We start from the raw sequence: 21,109 nt of genomic DNA, 5'->3' as shown, positions 1-21,109 counted from the left end.
AAGCTCTGGAATCCATCGCCAGAGGATGTGGTTACTGCAGTTAGCGTTACTGCGTTTAAAAAAAGGTGTGGATAAGTTCCTAGAGGAAAAATCCATAAACTGCTAGGACAGTAATTAATAAACAATAGTAGATTGTGATCTAATGTTTGGGTACTTGCCAGGTACTTGTGACTTGGATTGGCCACTGTTGGAAACAGGATATTGGGCTTGATGGACCCTTGGTCTGACTCAGTATGGCATATCTTATGTTCTTAAGGTCTATTGGATGCTGTTTTCTAGGCATGCTGACAATTCATGCAGTACGGCTTGCAAAATCCCGCAACAGACTGTTTGTAATAGCTGGTTCGGCATCCTTCACAAGGAACCATGCCTTTAAGCATTTATGAAGACTTTGAAAATGCACCTATTCGGTATGGCGTTTAATTAAAATTTTACAACAGCTGCAATGTTAGGCTCTTTAGTGGGACGATTTTAAGGATTTGTGGCCCAGTAAGTTGCAGGATGAGATGACGTAGCTGTCTCTTGTCCTCTGTGTATATTTTTTATCTATGAATGTTTTTTGTGAGCTGCTTAGAATATTAGATAATGCGACATAGAATAAAATAAATAATTGAAGCAGTAAAGAGTACAAGGTGCAACAATTCAACCTAGGTTACAGAGAAAAAAGATCAGCAAAGAATACTACCAGAGAATGAAAAAGATATTCAAAAACACTTTACAGCGCAGAATAAGATACAAGCTATCAATCCACTTGCAAGCCCCCAGTCTTCTATAATCTTGGAACTGAAGATTGGCCCTACAAAGATCTCCAACAGAAGGATGTAAGACAAGAAAATTCCTCATTGCCCACCAAGAAATCTATAAGAATTAGTGTTTGCAAAGCATGTACTTTCCATGAGCTGAATGCAGTCGTATGTGTTTTATAGAAATAGATTACACATAGAGAACTGCTATATAGACTTACATACACAGCTAACGGCATCAACAAATCCAAATTCTCAAAAACTGCTGAAGTGCAAAAGTAAATGGCTAAAAATCAGCCTCCACCCTTAAGCTTGCACGATTGTTCAAAAGTAGCAGGAATGAGTGAGAATCTGCCAGAACACTTAGGTAAAGTTGTAACAGAATTTGCAAAACTAGAAAAAAAAAATCTTTAAGAGTCAGATCAGCAAACAAGGAAAAACAATTGGCAAAAACATAAATATTAGTGGTAAACACAGAGATTTGCTTCAGAAACCCCACATGGATCAAGATCGGACTCAGGAATGGTTAAGGAGAGGTGAGCTTAGACATGAAGACAAGCGATTGATAATTGCCACACAGGCTAGTGGATTACGACAAGATGGTTTACAGCTAGCAAGACCCCCCCAGTAAAACCAATAAATGCACATTCTGTAAAACAGAACTGGGAATGGCTGCACATCTCGTCGCTGGGTGGGACACGTTGATGCCAGAATGCCTGAATGCAAAAAGGCAGAGTAAGACAGCATGGCTCATCCATTGGAAACTGTGTAAACACTAAGGCCTAGGATTTATCAAAATGCTTTTAACATAGTGAAAATAGCGCCTGCGATTAAAAAAAATGGGCGTGGTTAAGATTTCCTGTCTACCACTTAGGTAATGTCTGCAATGTGCGATTAATTTATCGCACCTGCGCTTTTTTTCACTTCACGCGGGGGTTGGGAGTGACTTTATATACACAGTCAGAGGTACGAACAGCTAGGTAGAGAGTGCATTGGACAAATCAACTCCTCTTGTACCTTTCATCGCTCCAAGGACAGAAAATCTTCAGTGATGTCAACTTTGCTGTTCATACCTCTGTGTATGTACACCCCCCCTCAAAAACATACCTTATTCCCAACCCCCACACCATTTAAAATACCTCCCTCTTAAAGTGCTATAGACAGTGACATGGTGAGGCCTAGTCAGAGTCTCTCTCTCTCCCCTGCTCGAACAGCATGTGAGACATGCGGGCACAACGCACAGAAAAAAGGAGTAGTTATTTCCAGCGTTAAAACCTGCATTACTGTGCATTATTCTATCGCATTCCATGTTAGGAGCTGCTCATTACCATTAACTCCGCCCAAACTCCTCCCACTTACATAGCACATGTTGCGCTATTGCATTATCTCACGTTATTGCGAGTGTTAAGGCCCTAACGTAAAACGATAAATGACCCTGAAACTCTGCTCACCAGAAAAGCACTGGGATCACAACCCTGACAGAATTGTAGAGAATGAAGAAGCTGTGATTACATGGGGACATTCCCATTCCAATTAAAAAGCTCGACACAAGAAAACCAGACCTTGTCATTTTCTCCTTTACCACAACAGCAGCATTTCTTATAGAAGTGTCGGTGCCAAGGTTAGATTATGTTCTCCTGATAATTTTCTTTCCTTGAGCCCGGCTAGATCAGTCAATACGTATGGGATTTCCCTCCTCCACAGCTGACAGAGAGAGGTCACACCTCTTTCATGACCTCACTCTGGGCTATAAGGGGCCTGGCCAATACCAGTGGCCTATTGCCAAAGCTTGGTGACCACTAGAAATCCTCCTCATGCCACATTCTTGAAAACACATATTACAGGGCACTGAAGACCTCACTGAGTGAGTCAAGAGGTAAAATGAGGGAAAGACAGAAAGCGGTAGAAGGAAGGTGCAGCCGGTCATGCCTCACATGGTGCCATTAGTCCCATGGGTCCTCATCCGCCCCTATCTTCCTGGGCTGGATCTAGACTGGTCTAGCAGGACTCGAGGAAAGAAATGATCAGGTAAGCATAATTTAACCTTCCTTATCATCCTACTAGACCAGTCAGTACGTATGGAAGTTATCGAAGCTTTCCCTTGTCGGGGTGGGAGGAAGACAGGGCTATCCTTGGGATTCCTGCTCCACAGGCTGAGTCTACCTTGGCCTGCAAGCCCAACCTGTATTACTTTGTGAAGAAGTGCTAAGAAGACCACGTGGTGACCCAGTAGATTTCATCTGGGGATATTAAGCGTGCTTCGGCCCATAATGCTGCTTGTGCTCTCGGGACTGCCCGCTGGACAGCACGTATGCCGAGGCTATCGTCTCCTTGAGCCACCTGGCTAAGATGGGTTTGATGCGGCATCCCATGTTCTGGGACCACCAAGCAGTTGTCTGTTTTTCTAAAGGGGTTCATTTCTCTTTGGTACTTCGACAGTTTATGGCGCATACCCAACCGATATAGGCGGTCAACTTTTTCATTACCTTCTCTATTCTTAAAGGCTTGTGGAGAAACATGTTAGTTAAAATGAAAGGCAGATAGATGCCACCTTTAGTTCAAAGGATGGTACTGGCTGAAAGGTCACTGTATCTGAGAAAAAGAGCAAGTAAGTGTCTCTACGTGAGAGGGCCTGTAGCTGGGAGATGCGACTTCCCTAGCAGGGACAGGCCCTTTATAGAAGCCTGTTTTACTGGCTTGAAGGGCAGCTTGACCAAGGTCCTTTAAGTTGAGATCCCACTCAGGGACTAATGGTCTGAACAGCGGGCATACCTGTTTTACTCCTCTCAGAAACTGCACAACATCTGGGTGTGCTGCCACCTGTATGCTTTTGACTCGGCCCCTCTAGCATGCAATTGCAGCCACCTGCACCATTAGGGAATTAAGGGCCAGTGCTTTGGCTAAGCCCGACTGTAGAAAGTCAGAAATACGTGGCGTGCTTGCTTTCCTTCGGGGAGATTCCTTGCTTACTGCAGATTTCCTCAAACAATCACCAGATTCTGATATGTGCCAATGCTGTTGTTGGCTTTTGCAATTTTAACATGGTTGAAATTCCAGCTGAGGAGTAACCACTAATATGCAATCGCGTTCTCTCAAGAGAGATTGGAACTGGGTCCTCCATTAGAACTGGCCCTTGCCAGAGGAGGCTCTGTTCCTTGAGGAAAGCGTAGCCGAGTCCCGTTCAGCAGCTTCACTAGCAGGTCGATACAGTTATGCCGTGTTAGAAAGAGTGCGGCAGTGCAGGGCGCACCCTCGTTCCCCGCACGCACAGTTCTCTTCACATATCGCTCGATACTCTATTCAAATTGCTTGCAAATGCAAGCCGCGTCTGCGAAGCGTTAGGCCCGCGCAACCCATTTTACTGTATAGGCGCTTAATACAGTATCCTTGGTGCGCTGGTACCTATCATTTCAAATGTCAGTTGAAAGTTCCGAATCCCCCATCTCCACGCGCGTTTATCCAGGCGGTGGCGGGAGGCGGCAGGTGGGCGCCCGTTCATCCAGGTGGCGGTGGGAGGCGGGCGCGCGTTTATCCGGGAGGCAGCGGGAGGGTGGGCGTCCGTTCAGCCAGGCGGAGGGAGCCGGCAGCGAAAGCGGCCTCCAGCCCGCCCGCCGGCTCCCGCCGCCGCCTGGATGAACAGACGCCCACCCTCCCGCTGCTTCCCGGATAAACGCGTGCCCACCCGCCCGCCGCCTCCCGCCGCCACCTGGATGAACGGACGCCCGCCCGCCGGCTCCCGCCGCCACCTGGATGAACGGACGCCCACCCGCCCGCCGGCTCCCACCGCCGCCTGGATCAAACGCACGCCAGCCCGCCGGCTCCCGCCGCCGCCTGGATGAACAGGCGCCCACCCGCCCGCTGGCTCCCGCCGCCGCCTCGATGACCGCACGCCCGCCCGCCCGTGTGGAGATGGGGGATTCGGAAAGTGACATCTAGGTATTAATATATATATATAACAACTTTAGCATTTTATGAGAACTGTAATTTTTTTTGTAAGCCGCTGTCAGCTCCCATACGGAACATGCGGGATGAAATAATTTTTTTAAGCAAGTAACTAATGCAATCGGAGTTCCGTGCAGCATCGTTCATGCAAAGAGAAGGGCTGAATGCAGTTTGAAAGCGGGTTAGTATATATGGAGATCGTCCATGGTGCAGGACTAACACCAGGTAGAGGGTAGGCAGTAAACTAACAGGTTAAGGACGCGGCAAAATAGCGGGTTACAAAGGAGATAATCGGAGCGCGCGTGACAGTATCGGAGGGAATAGCTAATTCCTTCATTAAATAGCTAATTCGTTCATTTACATAACATATACATGCTGGGTGCGGAAAGGGTTATGCGTCGGTTTCCAAGAAGCGCTAAGGACGCGTGAAACTGGAGACTGTATCGCAGGATCGCTTTACGCTTCCCAATTGTGCGCCCACAGCGAGTTGCAGATGGGGAATCTCCAACCGCACTTTACAGTATCGACCTGTTGGTCTGCACACCAAGGCCTCCTTGGCCAACCTGGGGTTACTGGCATTACTGTGGATGAGTGGACCTCTGTTCTTTTATCGCACTGCCCACCAGAGGCTATAGTGGGAAGACATCCAGGGGGCTAACCTGTGGCCAAGGGCATAGGAGACTGGCTTTACCCTGCAACTGAAGAGCACGCTGACCTTTCCATTCTACCCTGTCACTGCTAGGATTGCACCAAGGAGCCTCCAGCAATTCCCTATTATCTGGAAGGCTTCTGGATTCAGCTCCCACTCTCCTGGGTCCAGCCTATTCCTGTTAAGAAAGTCGGCTTGGTGATTGCCCTTCCCTGCTATATGTACTGCCGAGAGCAGGAGCAGATTTTCTTCTACCCAGTCGCATAGTTGGGCTGCCCCCTGCACAAGTGTGCGACTGTGGGTGCCCCCTTGTTTGTTTACATATGACACTGCTGTGGCCTTGTCTGATATCATTCTGACTGCTCTCTTTTTTTGTAATGGGAAAAAGAATTGGAGCGCTAACCTGTTAGCTCTTGTCTCTAATCTGTTTATTGTCCATCGTAATTCTTTTGACCATTGTCCTTGGGTCACCTGCCCTCGACAATGGACCTCCCCTCCAACCTCCCAAGCTGACATCTGTGGTAATTACAATCCAGTCGGGGGGCTCTGGAGAAGGCTGCGGGACCTCCACCCCCTGGTACAGATATCTACAGAGAGGCCTCAGATGGCAGATGTCCTAGTAATAGGCCCCATGAAGGTTTTTAAGCCTTCAAGGTCTGATGTTCCAACTCTCTCCTGCTTCTGCCGCTACCCCCAACAGATCCCCTGCCTGCTCCTGCCCTCCCTGGATAGGAGAGGCCAATACTTCCTGTGGGGGTTGGTTACATACCAGGCACAGGGAGCCTGTCACTGTTGGGACCTTCTTAGTCCCACAGGCCACTAAGAGGTCACCGGAAAATAAACTATTGAGAAAACACTCTCTGCAACTCTATTGCAAACTTTCCTTCTTATTCTCCTTTTCTTTTTTCCCGCCAAGGTTTCTAATGTGGAGGAAATTAACTCCCGCTTAGCTCAGGCCTGATCCTGACTTAGCACCACAGACTCCCAGGGAAGCCCAGCCCCAAATATGGCCTACCGCTAGATTTGCTATGCCCCCAACATACCCATCTCCCTGCCACAGGGGCTGCAGTATTGCCACGGCTGAAACTGAATGCTACGGTAAACCATTGCGCTGCTTGCTCACCCTCCGCACGCAGGGCCCCAGGGATCAAAATGTAGAAATTATACACAACCCTTCCTGTGCTCAATGACGCTGGCAGATACAGCCCATTGGAAGGGATTCTCCTTTTTTTTTTAACATAACTTTAATAAGCCTTGCAGCACCCAGAGCAGGAGAGGAAAGGCAGAGAGAGAGGGCAAGAAAGTGGGGAAGGGGCGAGGAAGAACTCACAATCCTACTGCACACCCCGGGGGTCCCAATTCTCTGGGGTGGAGGACAGGGGAACCTCCCTAACAGGATGCTCCTCAAACCTCTAAGGGTACTGTGAGGGGGACCTGAGGGAAGCTCAGCTTGGAGGTTTAAAAAAAAAAAAAATCTATTTCCCAGGAGCAGGCTACTTCCGGGGAAGAAGCAGCCCCAAAGGATCATTGCACCGGGAGCCAGAGGGTTCAACCAGGCTGAGGACGAACCAAGCAAGACTCTGGGAACTTGAACCGCTGTCCTCACACAACACCTGCTGGAGAGAGCGATTACTGGTGTCGGTCAGAGCCATACCTTATAACCTCACTCTAAGGGAAAGAGGTGCATCCTCTGTTTCTCTCAGCTGTGGAGAAGGGACATCCCAAGTCTACTGACAGGTCTAGAAGGATGATAAGGAAGCAACTATTCTGTAAAATGGATGCAAAGAGAGGATCCTCAAGCCTCAACAAGTGCAATCAAAGACCAAGAGAATGTGGTAGAAAGATACAGAAATAGTCCCAATTCTACTGGGCACCACCGGCCTAACTGAAAAGAACTTCACGGTGCGCCTTGATACGTCGCCCATACATATTACATCCTATGAACTCCTGAAGTAGGATCTCTCTGGCAGAATGCAACCATTAAGAAGAGCACCAGCTGTAAATTTCAGAGACCGAGATTGGGTCCAACATGCCCTGGCTGACGAGCGAGGCTCATTCCTATCACACGGGCCGATACAGTACAGTGTGTGCCGACGGAGCGCACTGTTAACCCTCTATTGGACGCGCGTTTTCGACGCGCTAGCGTTACTCCTTGTTCAGTAAGGGGCCGAAAATGCGTGTCCAACCCCCCCGAACCTAATAGCGCCCGCAACATGCAAATGCATGTTGATGGCCCTATTAGGTATTCCCGCGCGATTCAGAAAACAAAATGTGCAGCCAAGCCTTTGGGTAGGCGCTAATTTCTTCGGGCACCGGGAAAGTGCACAGAAAAGCAGTAAAAACTGCTTTTCTGTGCAACCTCCGACTTAATATCATGGCTATATTAAGTCGGAGGTCCCGAAAGTTTCCAAAAGTTAAAAAAAAAAAAATTTGAAGTCGGCCTGCAGCTGTCGGGTCGAAAACCGAATGCTCAATTTTGCCAGTGTCCGGTTTCCGAGCCTGTGGCTGTCAGCGGGCTCGAGAACTGATGCCGGCAAAATTGAGCGTTGGCTGTCAAACCCGCTGACAGTCGCCGCTCCGGTCCAAAAGGAGGTGCTAGGAACGCGCTAGTGTCCCTAGCGCCTCCTTTGGCCTGTTTTTACCACCGGGCCTAATTTGAATAGTGAATCGCGTGCACAGGAGAGTGGCCTGTGCGTGCACCGGGAGAGCGAGCAAGCGCCCGCTCTCCTGCAGACTTTACTGTATCGGCGCGATAGTAAGTACAAAACAAACCCATTTGGAGACACTGGCCCTGTTAGAGATCTGGTACTGCTGGGTATCAGTACCCCCGTTAGAGATCTGATACTGTTGGCACGCATAGATCAGTAAGTTCCCCAGTCAGCACTGTGAGCGGTACAGATCAGGCAGTGCCTAGATACAAATACATTTGAGTGATGCAGACCTGAGGCAGCAGAGATAAGCTGGTCCATCTCGATGGGTATCAGTGATACCCCAAGGGAACAGGAGAGAGAAAGATGTGTTTTCTTTGTCTCAGTCCTTTGTAATTGCTCATCCTGTGCCTTCAGTTGGTATTAAATGTCAATAGGTTAGCAAAGAACAAAGCACAACTCACAGATCAGGGAGCAACCAGTTTCATTACAGCAAGCATTCCACAAGGACACATCCATAAAACAAACCCTAGCTCTGTCCTTTCCTGAAATATTCTTGGCTGATATCTTTGTCACTTGAGGCTCTGATGTACAGTCTAAAATTCTGCTTTTAAGCTGGTTTATGCCTCTCTCGCAGTATGCTTATCCATTCTATTAAAATCAGCAATGCGCTCTGGAAGCCTAACAAGGACTTGTCTATCTATAAGATGCCCAGAGTCCTCCTATATCCAGAAGGCCTGGTTTATGAAAGTCCCCTACTGCCGCTCAAAAGAATGGGAAAAGCCTTTTGACAAACCCTTGAATACTTGAAGAACTCACTGTGTCTGGAGCCCATGCTGTCAAGTGAAAACCCTCTGACAAGCACAGTCCTTCATGGTTTGGAGTTTGAGAGAGGACCGGATGCTTATTCTAGTAAGTCCCAGTCAGCAGCAGATGGCATGAAGGCAGCATCATTTCAGGGTCCTAACTATCCAAGGACTCCATTTACGATAGGACTCCTGGTCAAAGTCAGAGAGTGCCTCACCTAAGGCATCCTGGGAAGGGGCACTCACCTTTACTTCCGGGTGGTCTGGTGCCACTCCAAAACGCACAAGGCCGAAGGGTACAGGAAGCTTCTCATAAATGTCCACCTGAACCTGCTTGTGGTGCTGAAAAGGGGAAAAGTGCAAAGGTTTAAGAATGGGCGATGTAATTTTAAAAAGTCCATTGAACACTGCTTTACATGACTGATCCTATGTAGAATACACCAATTTTTCAACTAGAAAAACCAATGTTGTCATTGGAATTTCCCAGAAAATTCTCAAAAGAAATTATTATATTCACTGTGGGGTAGATTTTTAAAAAATGCGCGTTCGCGTACTTTTGTTGGCGCACCAGTCGCAAACAAACGTACGCTGGATTTTAGTAGATACGCGCGTAGCTGCTAAAATCCAGGATCGGCGTGCGCAAGACTGCTGATTTTGGGCAGCCGGCGAGCGCCGAGCCGCGCAGCCTGCCTCCGTTCCCTCCGAGGCCGCTCTGAAATCGGAGCGGCCTCGGAGGGAACGCTCTTTCGCCCTCCCCTCACCTTCCCCTCCCTTCCTCTACCTAACCCACCCCCCCGGCCCTATCTAAACCCCCCCCTACCTTTATCCATGGATTTACGCCTCCCGGAGGGAGACGTAAATCCACGCACGCCAGTGGGCCGCTGGTGCGCCGAGACGCGACCCGGGGGTGGTTCCGGAGGGCGCGGCCACGCCCCCGGGCCGAAACCACGCCCCCCGCCCCGCCCCCGAAACGCCACGTCGATCAGCCCTGCCCCGACAAAAAACCCCGGGACTTACGCGAGTCCCGGGGCTCTGCGCGCGCCGGCAGGCCTATGGAAAATAGGCGCGCCGGCGCGCAAGGCCCTGCTCGCGTAAATCCGGGCGGATTTACGCAAGCAGGGCTTTTAAAATCCGCCCTTGTGTGACTGGCACAACCTTTATGAGCTGCCATTACAATAACTGACAGTTCAGATAGGGGTACAATGGCACCAAAGGTCCAGCTGCTTGGTACTATCTCAACAGAACACCTTACCAGTACACCATTATTTAAAATTAAACAAAACACTTAAAAGGTTGAACGTGTGTTTTTTTTAATGGGTCTAGGATTTTATTAATGGTACAAAAATCAAGTGCTCTGTTCTAAATGTCTAAATTCTGCTCCCCAGTAGCGGTAGGAAAGTCTTATTAACCAAAACTCCCAACAGTTTTTTTTTTTTTGTTGTTTCATCACCCTTAACTGTTCGGCATTACTGAGAATATAAAGGACTTAGAAAAAGGAACCCAAAAATGGCGATAACAAATTACAACCTTAAAAACATAACCAACAACCACAAAGGTGAGAATATATATAGTGTATATAAGAGAGGGGGGATATGATAGAAGTCTACAAAATCATGAAAGGACTTGAACAAGTTAATGTAAACCAGTTATTTACTCTCTGATGACAAAAGGACCAGGGGGCACTCCATGAAGTTAGCAAGTAGCTCATTTAAAACAAATTGAAGACAATTATTTTTCACTCAGCGCATAGTTAAGTTCTGGAATTCATTGCCAGAGGATGTGGTTACAGCAGTTAGTGTAGCTGGGTTTAAAAAGGGTTTGGATAAGTTCCTAGAGGAAAAATCCATAAACTGCTATGACAGTAATTAATAAGCAATAGTAGCTTGTGATCTATCTAATGTTTGGGTACTTTCCAGGTACTTGTGACTTGGATTGGCCACTGTTGGAAACAGGATGCTGGGCTTGATGGACCCTTGGTCTGAAGCAGTATGGCATGTTTTATGTTCTTATGTTATGGTCTAATAGCAGAGCCACCCCAAATGGCATCATCTTTTTACTGAAAAAAAAATCACTGGCAGGAGGTCTTATGCTATGAAGATATAATCATTGGTCTCCAAAATACCATTTTACCACTTTTACATTTTTTGAGAATTATTTTCATGCTAAAAATGGTTAAATGCAAGAATAAATAGATTGTCCAAAGTGCTAATGCAAGTTCACTTAACTTAGTCTCAGAAAGTTCATTAGGAAACAGGTTTTTATGCATCTGAAGAAGGCGCATGAAATGCGAATCACGTCAGACCAAACTATTTGTTTCTGTTCTGGAAGGACAAACGTTTTTCTAATGAACTCTCTGAGACTAAGTTAAGTGAACTTGCATTAGCACTTTGGACAATCTGTTTACACTTGCATTTAACCATTTTTAGCATGAAAATAATTCTCAAAAAATGTAAAAGTGGTAAAATGGTATTTTGGAGACCAATGATGATATCTGCATAGCATAAGAGCTCCCGCCAGTAACTTTTTTTCAATAAAAAGTATGATGCCATTTGAGGTGGTTCTGCTATGTTTACGAAGGTCTCTTACACTACATATGCTCCCACCTTTGTGGTTGGTGGTTATTGTTTTAAGGTTGAGAATATGAAGGACCACAGTGAAGCAAGTTCCTTTCTATAGCTGCTGAACTTGACTCCGCACCTCTCTGGCAGTGTTGCATAGATAGACTGCAAATCTCCAAGATTTTTGTAGCTTTGTACATAAAGCTTTGATGCCAGAATGTTAAACCAAAGGGCACATTCTTCGCAAATTAGAGATCCTAAAAATGACATTAGCAAATAGCCAAACTGCGATGTTCACCTGTTTCAGCAGCACAATAGTTTTTACATAGAACACTAGGGCCTGATGCGCTTGTAAGAAAAGTCACTGTTGCCGATTGTAGCAGATATTCTGCATTATCAATCTGAGCTGCTCTGTCACTTGGAATAAGATTTTCCTACACACAACCAATGCAGAGCTGGATTTAATATTTTGGCACTCATAGTCAGGGCCAGAGAGTGGGAGAACAAAGAGAGGGGTGGGTTTTTTTCTCAACTGGAGATGACAGATCTGTGGGAGAAGGATGGATAAAGGCAGTGTCAGAGTGCCTCAGCGACACCCCTTTAAAACAGTGTTGGTGCACGGACCTACAGCGGAACCAGGATTTTCTTCAGCCCAGATAGTATTCACCATCAAAATCTGGCAATCTAGGCAGGTGCCTATGTTGCTTATGCCTAAACCCAGGTCTGAACCAATAAGAATACAGTTTGTCTATAAAAAAGATGCTGATGACAGATTACCTTCAAGAGGTGCTGTGCAGTATAAAACCCAGCTGGACCACTGCCCACGATGCAAACCAGAGGCGAGGAGGGAGCCGTGGAGAGCCGCTTCCTTAAACCTGAGCCCACAGCAACAAAAAAGTCCTCAAGTAGCACACAAGAGCAAATTAAAATAAAATATGGATTTAATTGACCATTTAACATACATTTAACTGTAAATAAAGGAATAAAATGCACTAGGAGACAGATTGAACTGAATGCCTCCCTCACTATTTCACCTATACCAGCTACTAATTAATTTAATATAGAAACTGAGAAATCAGAACAAATACCTTTTTAGCTTCTGTATTTGACAGGCATCTCTTTTCCTTTACAGGCCCTAATTTCTCTCCACTATAACTGCTCCTTCCTTCCTCCCTTGCCGGTTCCTCCTTCCCGAGGATGCTTCACTCATCTCAATTCTTTCTTCCATACAGGAACCCCCCAGCTCCACCTCTCAAGGGACCCCGTTTTATTTTAATGTATACACATATGCTTCATATTACGAGTAAACTCAGACAAAGCAGTTTACACAGTCAAATATCGTATAATAAAACAAAATCATACAATGTTTCATCAAGAGTATCCTGCTAGGCAATCACAGACTAAAAACCTAACAATTAAAATGATCTAGAATTCCCGTTGACTCTCCTCTCTAGGCTCCCCTTTTCCCAGGGACCCCTGTCTTCGAGTCTCTCTCTCTCCAGGCTCCGTCTTCCCCGGGGTCCCCTTGTCTTTTCCCTCCTGTTCAGGTTTCTTTTTTCCCGGGGTCCCTTGTCTTCTCCTGCCTCCTCTCCAGGTTCCTTTCCCAGGCGACCCCTCCCCCTCAGACTCTTTGCTTCCCCGGGAGCCCCGTCTTCTGCTGACTCCTTCCTTACCCAGGGCCCCTGCAGTTTGCAGCCGGGCTAACAGGCTGCGGAGGACACAGCGAGAAGAGACGCTCCACGTCCAGCGGCACGGACCCATCGCGCATCGGCCTCAGAGAGCGGGAGCCGGGAGACACGAGTTTACCCTACCGGGGACTGAGACCCCGCCCTCTCCGGAGCCTGTGGGCGGGACACAGCCTCGCCCCGCCCAGCTCATACGGAACTGGGGCAGTGTTGTCAACCTCGCTTCTTTCCCGCGAGATTGGGCTATTTTTTTCTAGTCATTCGCGGGTTGCTTGTAATTGGGCGACTTTTCCTGCCAATCGCGGTTTTTGTTTTGGTTTTTTTTTTTTTTTTTGCTTGGTGGGCGGGACATATGCTCTGATGTTGCAGTGATTGGCTGCTGCCGCCGGTGAGGCCTGTCCATAGCAGGCGCACTCTAACCTATTGCAGCAGTAAGCCAACCGAGCTGTAAACATTCACTGGAGCACATGGGTAGACTCGGCATGGTATTGCAGCAAGCAAAAAGCCTGGCGGGTGACCAAGAAGCTTCTGTGCAGCTGCAGACCTGAATGGCGAAAGGTTTGTAGCACTCAGCTGGCTACAACTAGGTATCAGGAGGGGAGGAATGAGTATGTTGGGAGGGGAGAATGAGTGTGGGGGATTTGTTTGTGGGGAGGGGGAATTGAATATTTAGGGGCCAGAGATGTGCTCGGAGGGGGAGGGGGGGAATCAGTGTGTGGGGGCCAAAGATGTGCTCGGAGGGGGGGGGAATCAGTGTGTGGGGGGCCAGAGATGTGCTCGGAGGGGGGGAAATCAGTGTGTGGGGGGCCAGAGATGTGCTCAGAGGGGGGGGGGAATCAGTGTGTGGGGGGCCAGAGATGTGCTCGGAGGGGGTGGGGAGGGGGGAATCAGTGTGTGTGTGGGGCTGGTGTTTTTTAAATTTGTTCTCCACCACTTTTAATTCCATCAAATTTTTTTTCTCATTTCTTCTCCCTACAGCAGATCACCTTTGTAAGAAATCCTTATTTTGATAAAAAGAAACCTTGTCCATACCTGCTGACTACAGGTAAAAAATAATGTGACATGGAAACTTGTAATGCTATTTTTTTTTATTTGTTCTACAGCCACATTTGATTTGATCTAATTTTGCTTTTTTTTTCCTCTCATTTCTTCTCCCTGCAGCAGATCACCTTTGTAAGAAAGCCTGTCCATAACGACTGTTTCCATCATTGGCTGCTACGCTACTAAATGGATTTGATAGCTAAAGTAAGGAACTAAAACATAGAAGTGAGGGCAGAAAAAGACCAAACGGCCCATCCAGTCTGCCCAGCAAGCTTTCACACCTATTTGTTTTCATACTTATCTGTTACTCTGACCGCTGAGGTCAGGGCCCTTATTGGTAACTTTTTGGTTCCAATTCCCTTCCACCCCCACCATCGATGCAAACAGCAGTGCTGGAGCTGCATCTAAGTGAAGTATCTAGCTAATTGGTTTGGGGTAGTAACCGCCGTAATAAGCAAGCTGCTCCATTTGTTTACCCTGCCTGTGCAATTAAGTCCTTGTTGGTTGTCTGAATATAAATCCTCTTTAATTCTTTCCCCCCTGTGTTGAAGCAGTGAGCTGCGCTGGATATATATTCCAAGTGAAGTATCAAGCTTAATTGATTCGGGGTAGTTACCACCGTAACAAGCAAGTTACACCCATGCTTCTTTGTTTACTCAGACTATGTAATTCATTCCTTGTTGGTTGATGCTGAATATAAATCCTCTTTTCTTCATTTTCCTTGCCGTTGAAGCAGAGAGCTATGCTGGATGTGCATTGAAAGTGAAGTATCAGGCTTATTTGGTTTGGCTTAGTAACCGTCGTAACAAGCAAGCTACTCCCCTGCTTTTTTGTGGATGCAAATCCTTTTTTCCACATTTCCTCTTGCCATTGAAGCATAGAGCAATGTTGGAGTCGCAATAACTATGTGTATGTTTATTGAATAAGGATATTAATCTCCAGGTAGTAGCTGTCATTCCTGCAAGCAAGCCACCCCCTTGCCTCTTCTCTTCATTCACATCCTCTAGACTTTATGGATCCACAGTGTTTATCCCACGCCCCTTTGAAATCCTTCACAGTTTTGGTCTTCACCACTTCCTCCGGAAGGGCATTCCAGGCGCCCACCATCCTCTCCGTGAAGAAATACTTCCTGACATTGGTTCTGAGTCTTCCTCCCTGGAGTTTTAAATCGTGACCCCTGGTCCTGCCGATTTTTTTGCAACGGAAAAGGTTTGTCGTCTTTGGATCATTAAAATCTTTCAAGTACCTGAAAGTTTGAATCATATCACCCCTGCTCGGACTGAATCAAATCACGGTGAACCTGGAAGATGTAGTAGGCCAGATTGACAAACTAAAAAGTAGCAAATCACCTGGACCAGATGGTATGCATCCCAGGGTTCTGAAGGAACTCAAAAATGAAAATTCTGATCTATTAGTTAAAATTTGTAACCTATCATTAAAATCATCCATTGTACCTGAAGACCGGAGGATAGCTAATGTAACCCCAATATTTAAAAATTGCTCCAGGGGCGATCCGGGAAACTACAGACCGGTTAGCCTGACTTCAGTGCCAGGAAAAATAGTGGAAAGTGTTCTAAACATCAAAATCACAGAACATATAGAAAGACATGGTTTAATGGAACAAAGTCAGCATGGCTTTACCCAAGGCAAGTCTTGCCTCACAAATCTGCTTCACTTTTTTGAAGGAGTTAATAAACATGTGGATAAAGGTGTACCTGTAGATGTAGTATACTTGGATTTTCAGAAGGCGTTTGACAAAGTTCCTCATGAGAGGCTTCTAGGAAAAGTAAAAAATCATGGGATAAGTGATGATGTCCTTTCGTGGATTGCAAACTGGCTAAAAGATAAGAAACAGAGAGTAGGATTAAATGGACAGTTTTCTCAGTGGAAGGGAGTGGGCAGTGGAGTGCCTCAGGGATCTGTATTGGGACCCTTACTTTTCAATTTATTTATAAATGATCTGGAAAGAAATACGACAAGTGAGATAATCAAATTTGCAGATGATACAAAATTGTTCAGAGTAGTTAAATCACAAGCAGATTGTGATAAATTGCAGGAAGACCTTGTGAGACTGGAAAATTGGGCATCCAAATGGCAGATGAAATTTAATGTGGACAAGTGCAAGGTGATGCATATAGGGAGAAATAACTCATGCTATAGTTACACAATGTTAGGTTCCACATGAGGTGCTACAACCCAAGAAAGAGATCTAGGCGTCATAGTGGATAACACATTGAAATCATCGGTTCAGTGTACTGTGGCTGTCAAAAAAGCAAACAGAATGTTGGGAATTATTAGAAAGGGAATGGTGAATAAAACGGAAAATGTCATAATGCCTCTGTATTGCTCCATGGTGAGACCACACCTTGAATACTGTGTACAATTCTGGTCACCGCATCTCAAAAAAGATATAATTGTGATGGAGAAGGTACAGAGAAGGGCTACCAAAATGATAAGGGGAATGGAAAAGCTCCCCATGAGGAAAGACTAAAGCGGTTATGACTTTTCAGCTTGGAGAAGAGACGGCTGAGGGGGGATATGATAGAGGTGTTTAAAATCATGAGAGGTCTAGAACTGGTAGATATGAATCGGTTATTTACTCTTTCGGATAATAGAAAGACTAGGGGGCACTCCTTGAAGTTAGCTTGAGGCACATTTAAAACTAATCGGAGAAAGTTCTTTTTTACTCAACGCACAATTAAACTCTGGAATTTGTTGCCAGAGGATGTTAGTGCAGTTAGTATAGCTGTGTTTAAAAAAGGATTGGATAAGTTCTTGGAGGAGAAGTCCATTACCTGCTATTAATTAAGTTGACTTAGAAAATAGCCACTGCTTTACTAGCAACAGTAGCATGGGATAGACTTAGTTTTTGGATACTTGCCAGGTTCTTATGGCCTGGATTGGCCACTGTTGGAAACAGGATGCTGGGCTTGATGGACCCTTGGTCTGACCCAGTATGGCATGTTCTTATACTGCTAAGCGTGGGAAGAGGAATGTGAACTAAAAGCATGGATTCAGTCTGTTGTCAGCAATGAGAGTAAGATTATGTGCAAATTTTGTAAGTGTGACATTCATGCACATCATGCAGACCTTCTGCAACATGCTAAAAGTTAAGCTCCTTTCTCATCTATGCGACTCACAGATGCAATGTAAAAGTTTACCAAGGACACAAGGAGAACAGAGACAGTGTATTTCTCATGATCAAAAGCCTTTATTTCTTATGTGCATAAGGAAGTCAGCTCCTAAGTTTGAGAGACTGACTTCATCAGATATCCAATTGACTGGACTTAAATACAATTTTGTCCTAGTGATTAGTACAACACTTCTTTGGTTTAGGATCACAAGGTGAAAAGAAACATTTGCTTACATTAACATTCCTAAGTGCCCTGGGAACACTAGCTAACCTTGAAGACATGCATCTTTTATAACTCTTCATTTTGATGTCTAAAACTACAGAGATCAATTCACATCCAATTCCCCCTTAAGAAATTCTTTTTACATCAAATATATCAATTTTTTAATGCTCACAAATCGTGAATCATTTCAATTCGATGCAATGCTTTACTGGGAGACAGTCAAGCCTATGTGCTGACCCGAACTGGCTTCCCATATAACTCGAAAAAACCAAAAAATTTTTTTTAAGGAATGGAGGAAGGGTTTCATATATCTGAGTTTAAAACCCCCACCAGGGTGAACTCAATTCATGTGTGTATAATCATGAACCAAACCTCCTCCGTCCCTTGTTTTTTATCTATTCTTTTTAAATTGTGTGCAACAAGCCTACACCCCTATGTGTTTCATTTAATAAAAAATCATTTTCAAGTCTGAATGTGTCATTCTTCTTTTTTTGAATTATCAAAGACGGAATAACTTCATGGAATGGTTTAAAAGTCCCGACTTATCTGATGGAAGTTGACAACCCGACGTAGCCACGTTTCTGGTCCGAAACCGGACCTTTCCTCAGGGGATGTTATCCTGTTTGAAAATCAGTCGGTGTACCGAAGCTATCCATAATATTGAGAAACCTCTCTAAGGACGCCGAAAGCGCTCCCTACATGATTGTAGGGAGCGCATTCCTCTCTAAGGACGCCGCATTCGGCGTCCTTAGAGAGGTTTCTCAATATTATGGATAGCTTCGGTACACCGACTGATTTTCAAACAGGATAACATCCCCTGAGGAAAGGTCCGGTTTCGGACCAGAAACGTGGCTACGTCGGGTTGTCAACTTCCATCAGATAAGTCGGGACTTTTAAACCATTCCATGAAGTTATTCCGTCTTTGATAATTCAAAAAAAGAAGAATGACACATTCAGACTTGAAAATGATTTTTTATTAAATGAAACACATAGGGGTGTAGGCTTGTTGCACACAATTTAAAAAGAATAGATAAAAAACAAGGGACGGAGGAGGTTTGGTTCATGATTATACACACATGAATTGAGTTCACCCTGGTGGGGGTTTTAAACTCAGATATATGAAACCCTTCCTCCATTCCTTAAAAAAATTTTTTTGGTTTTTTCGAGTTATATGGGAAGCCAGTTCGGGTCAGCACATAGGCTTGACTGTCTCCCAGTAAAGCATTGCATCGAATTGAAATGATTCATGATTTGTGAGCATTAAAAAATTGATATATTTGATGTAAAAAGAATTTCTTAAGGGGGAATTGGATGTGAATTGATTACGGATAGTATAATTTCCCCAAAAAATATTTTTTGGTGCTTATTGTTAATTGGTATCTTAAAACTACAGAGATACATTTATTTTTTCTGTTATCTAAGTGTGAGACAGTTTCAGAGAGGACCTCAAGACCTAGCAGTGCCTCCTGGAACCCTTCTGGTAAATGTCTACTAAACAGATGCCTACAATAAATTTTATCATCACACAAACATTGGTGTTTAAATTTCAGATTTTTTGGGCTTGTTGTTTTGGAAAAAAACGCTTGTTCTTTCATGAAAACCTAGCAACCCTGAACTGGGGCAACGACTGGAGGCATCTCCACAGCAACAAGGCCATTCCCCTTTCCATACTACATATTAATCACCGTATTAGAATTTTTATAACCCACACCCGAGATTGGAAGAATCCTAAACGTTCTGGGCAATGGTTCCGCCTGTTTCCGAACATTCAGCCAGACCCATAGAGTGAGCTGCTTTTGAGTCGCAGATTTATGACGTTTCTCAGCGGCTCTTTCTCTCTCTCTTTTGTATATTGTCAGATTTTCTACGTTCTTAGTGAGGGTTCTGTTAGCCCGCCAAGAAAATATGATTAAAGTAGTTAATGAATTAGTTGGATAGGTTTTACACGTTTATAAAGCTAAAGAATGTTTAAAGATACAAGCCAGTTGGGAGTAGTGCATGTTTTTTTCCGAAGTTAATGAATAGTTGGCGATTAGCGAGAAATGGGAAGAGTGCGCCTGGATCTCCTGCTGGAGTCTGAAGCTTTGAGAGAGAGGGCCTGATAAGAAATGAATTTTGACGTACGTGAGCGATACTCCTTCTAGAGTTGTCAAGTCATCGATAAGGGCTCTGATAGGCGGAATGGATGGATCGTAATCCCGTATGGTCTGCCATCGCGTTCTATGGTTTTCTTTAGCATGCCACCTCAATGTGTGCAATGGTAAAACCAGGTCTTCCATAGTCACATATAACATGGAACTGCTGCTAGTGTTAACTCGCACCTAATGAGGGAAAAGCTGGCAACTGACTCGAGTATTACTGTGAGTCAGTCCTATTTTTATTTAATCTACCGCAGGTGTTTGTAGTGACCAGAACTGGAGCATTCCCACGATTCTTGGGGGAATGAAAGTTTAAAAAAAAAAAAAAAAGGCCAGCAAAACAAAACAGGAATGAAAGTCGTATCTTCCAAAGGCTATATACAAAATAAAAGCAGTCCAGAGTCTGCATCAAAAGCCCTGTAAAGTGAAACTTAAGGAACTAAACATATCAAAGAGGAGAGAGAATCGTGGATATCACAGAGATATTCAAATACCTCAACGGTATAAATAATGTAGAAGAAGTTCTGATTTTCTCTTCTCTTCCTCACAACTAAGGATCTTCTGTGTCTGTATCAGCCTTTCTTAAATTGTTACTGTTTTTACCTTCATCACCTCCCTTGAGAGGCTGACCAATGCATCTTCCACCGGTTTCTGTTAAGAAATAGTTTGTTAAGTTACTCCTGACTGTTTCTCCTTGGAGCGTCACATTAACATCTTTTGCTCTAGACAATCCATTCCACTGAAAAAAAAGTCTGAGGTCAATTTTAAAAGCATGGTCAATTTTAAAAGCGTTGCTCGCACAAAAATGCAAGCAGCATGGATTTTAAAAAGCTGCAAATTACCTGCGTATGAATCCTTGTGCATGTGAGAAATGAGGCAGGACACAGGCATTTGGGGCCAGGGCCAACACTAAAGGCCGAATTTTAAAAGGCCTACGCGCGCCGGACCTGTAGCCCCAGGATGCGCGAATGTCCCGGGGCTTTGACAATTGCACGTCCATGTGTGCGCTTGCGTATTTTTTGAAAATCTACCCCTATGTTTGTGCAGCAAAACACAGGGATTCTTTGCGATTGGCTGTATTTGTGCTTGACTTGATTAGACTGTTTGTTTTTGTTTGCCTTTTGTGGTGATTGTTTTTGATTGTTGCTGAAGGTTTTCGTGTTCCCACAGCAAGAGATGTGATGGGGGACCTGGATGTTTCTGTGAACAATCTGAGCATGATGAATTTTATGTTTTTGTTATTTTAATTCATGGAGAGTTAGGATTTTCAAAAGAGTGGTTATGAAGGTCATGCTTGGGTAAGATGAATGTGCAGGATAAAGGGGTAGGAGTTGAGGTAGGAGAGGATCCTATACATTGGTTGTAGCCTTTTGGAACTTATGGAAGGGAAGGTAATTATGTTTTGGAAGGGATGGTATGAGCAGGGGGAAGGGGGGGAGTAGGTGAGGTAGGGTAGGAGGGTAATTTAGAAGGCCTGTTTGCTAAATTATGCCAACCATACCTGGGAAGTGAGGACCTTGTTGCTCTTAAGAAAAATTCCAAT

The 21,109-nt window shown here is 45.1% G+C and overlaps 1 protein-coding gene and 1 long non-coding RNA gene across 5 annotated transcripts in view; one reads left to right on the top strand and one right to left on the bottom strand.

Annotated features, from left to right (window-relative positions):
• Positions 1–13,233, bottom strand: part of FDXR (ferredoxin reductase) — a 51,692-nt gene extending 38,459 nt beyond the window's left edge. For 2 of the 4 annotated variants that reach the window (XM_029600594.1, XM_029600595.1), the window contains exons 1-3: positions 13,020–13,231; positions 12,124–12,221; positions 9,035–9,130 (exon numbers count right to left, since the gene is read on the bottom strand). In XM_029600594.1, coding sequence (XP_029456454.1) covers positions 9,035–9,130; positions 12,124–12,221; positions 13,020–13,107 — 282 coding nt within the window. In that variant the 5' untranslated portion in view covers positions 13,108–13,231. Of the gene's footprint in view, positions 1–9,034; positions 9,131–12,123; positions 12,222–13,019 lie in introns of all 4 variants that reach the window. The other 2 variants (XM_029600593.1, XM_029600596.1) reach the window with 2 other exon arrangements.
• Positions 13,234–13,473: 240 nt separating this feature from the next.
• LOC115089526 lies at positions 13,474–14,342 on the top strand. Its single transcript, XR_003856140.1, has 3 exons — positions 13,474–13,589; positions 14,010–14,076; positions 14,193–14,342. It is a non-coding gene; the product is annotated as an uncharacterized LOC115089526 (long non-coding RNA).
• Positions 14,343–21,109: the final 6,767 nt, after the last annotated feature.

The sequence above is a fragment of the Rhinatrema bivittatum genome, chromosome 4 (genome assembly GCF_901001135.1).
Source record: "Rhinatrema bivittatum chromosome 4, aRhiBiv1.1, whole genome shotgun sequence".
Lineage (NCBI taxonomy): Eukaryota > Metazoa > Chordata > Amphibia > Gymnophiona > Rhinatrematidae > Rhinatrema > Rhinatrema bivittatum.
The sequence above is the reverse complement of the archived record's forward strand: the minus strand, read 5'-3'. Positions and strand labels throughout refer to the sequence as shown.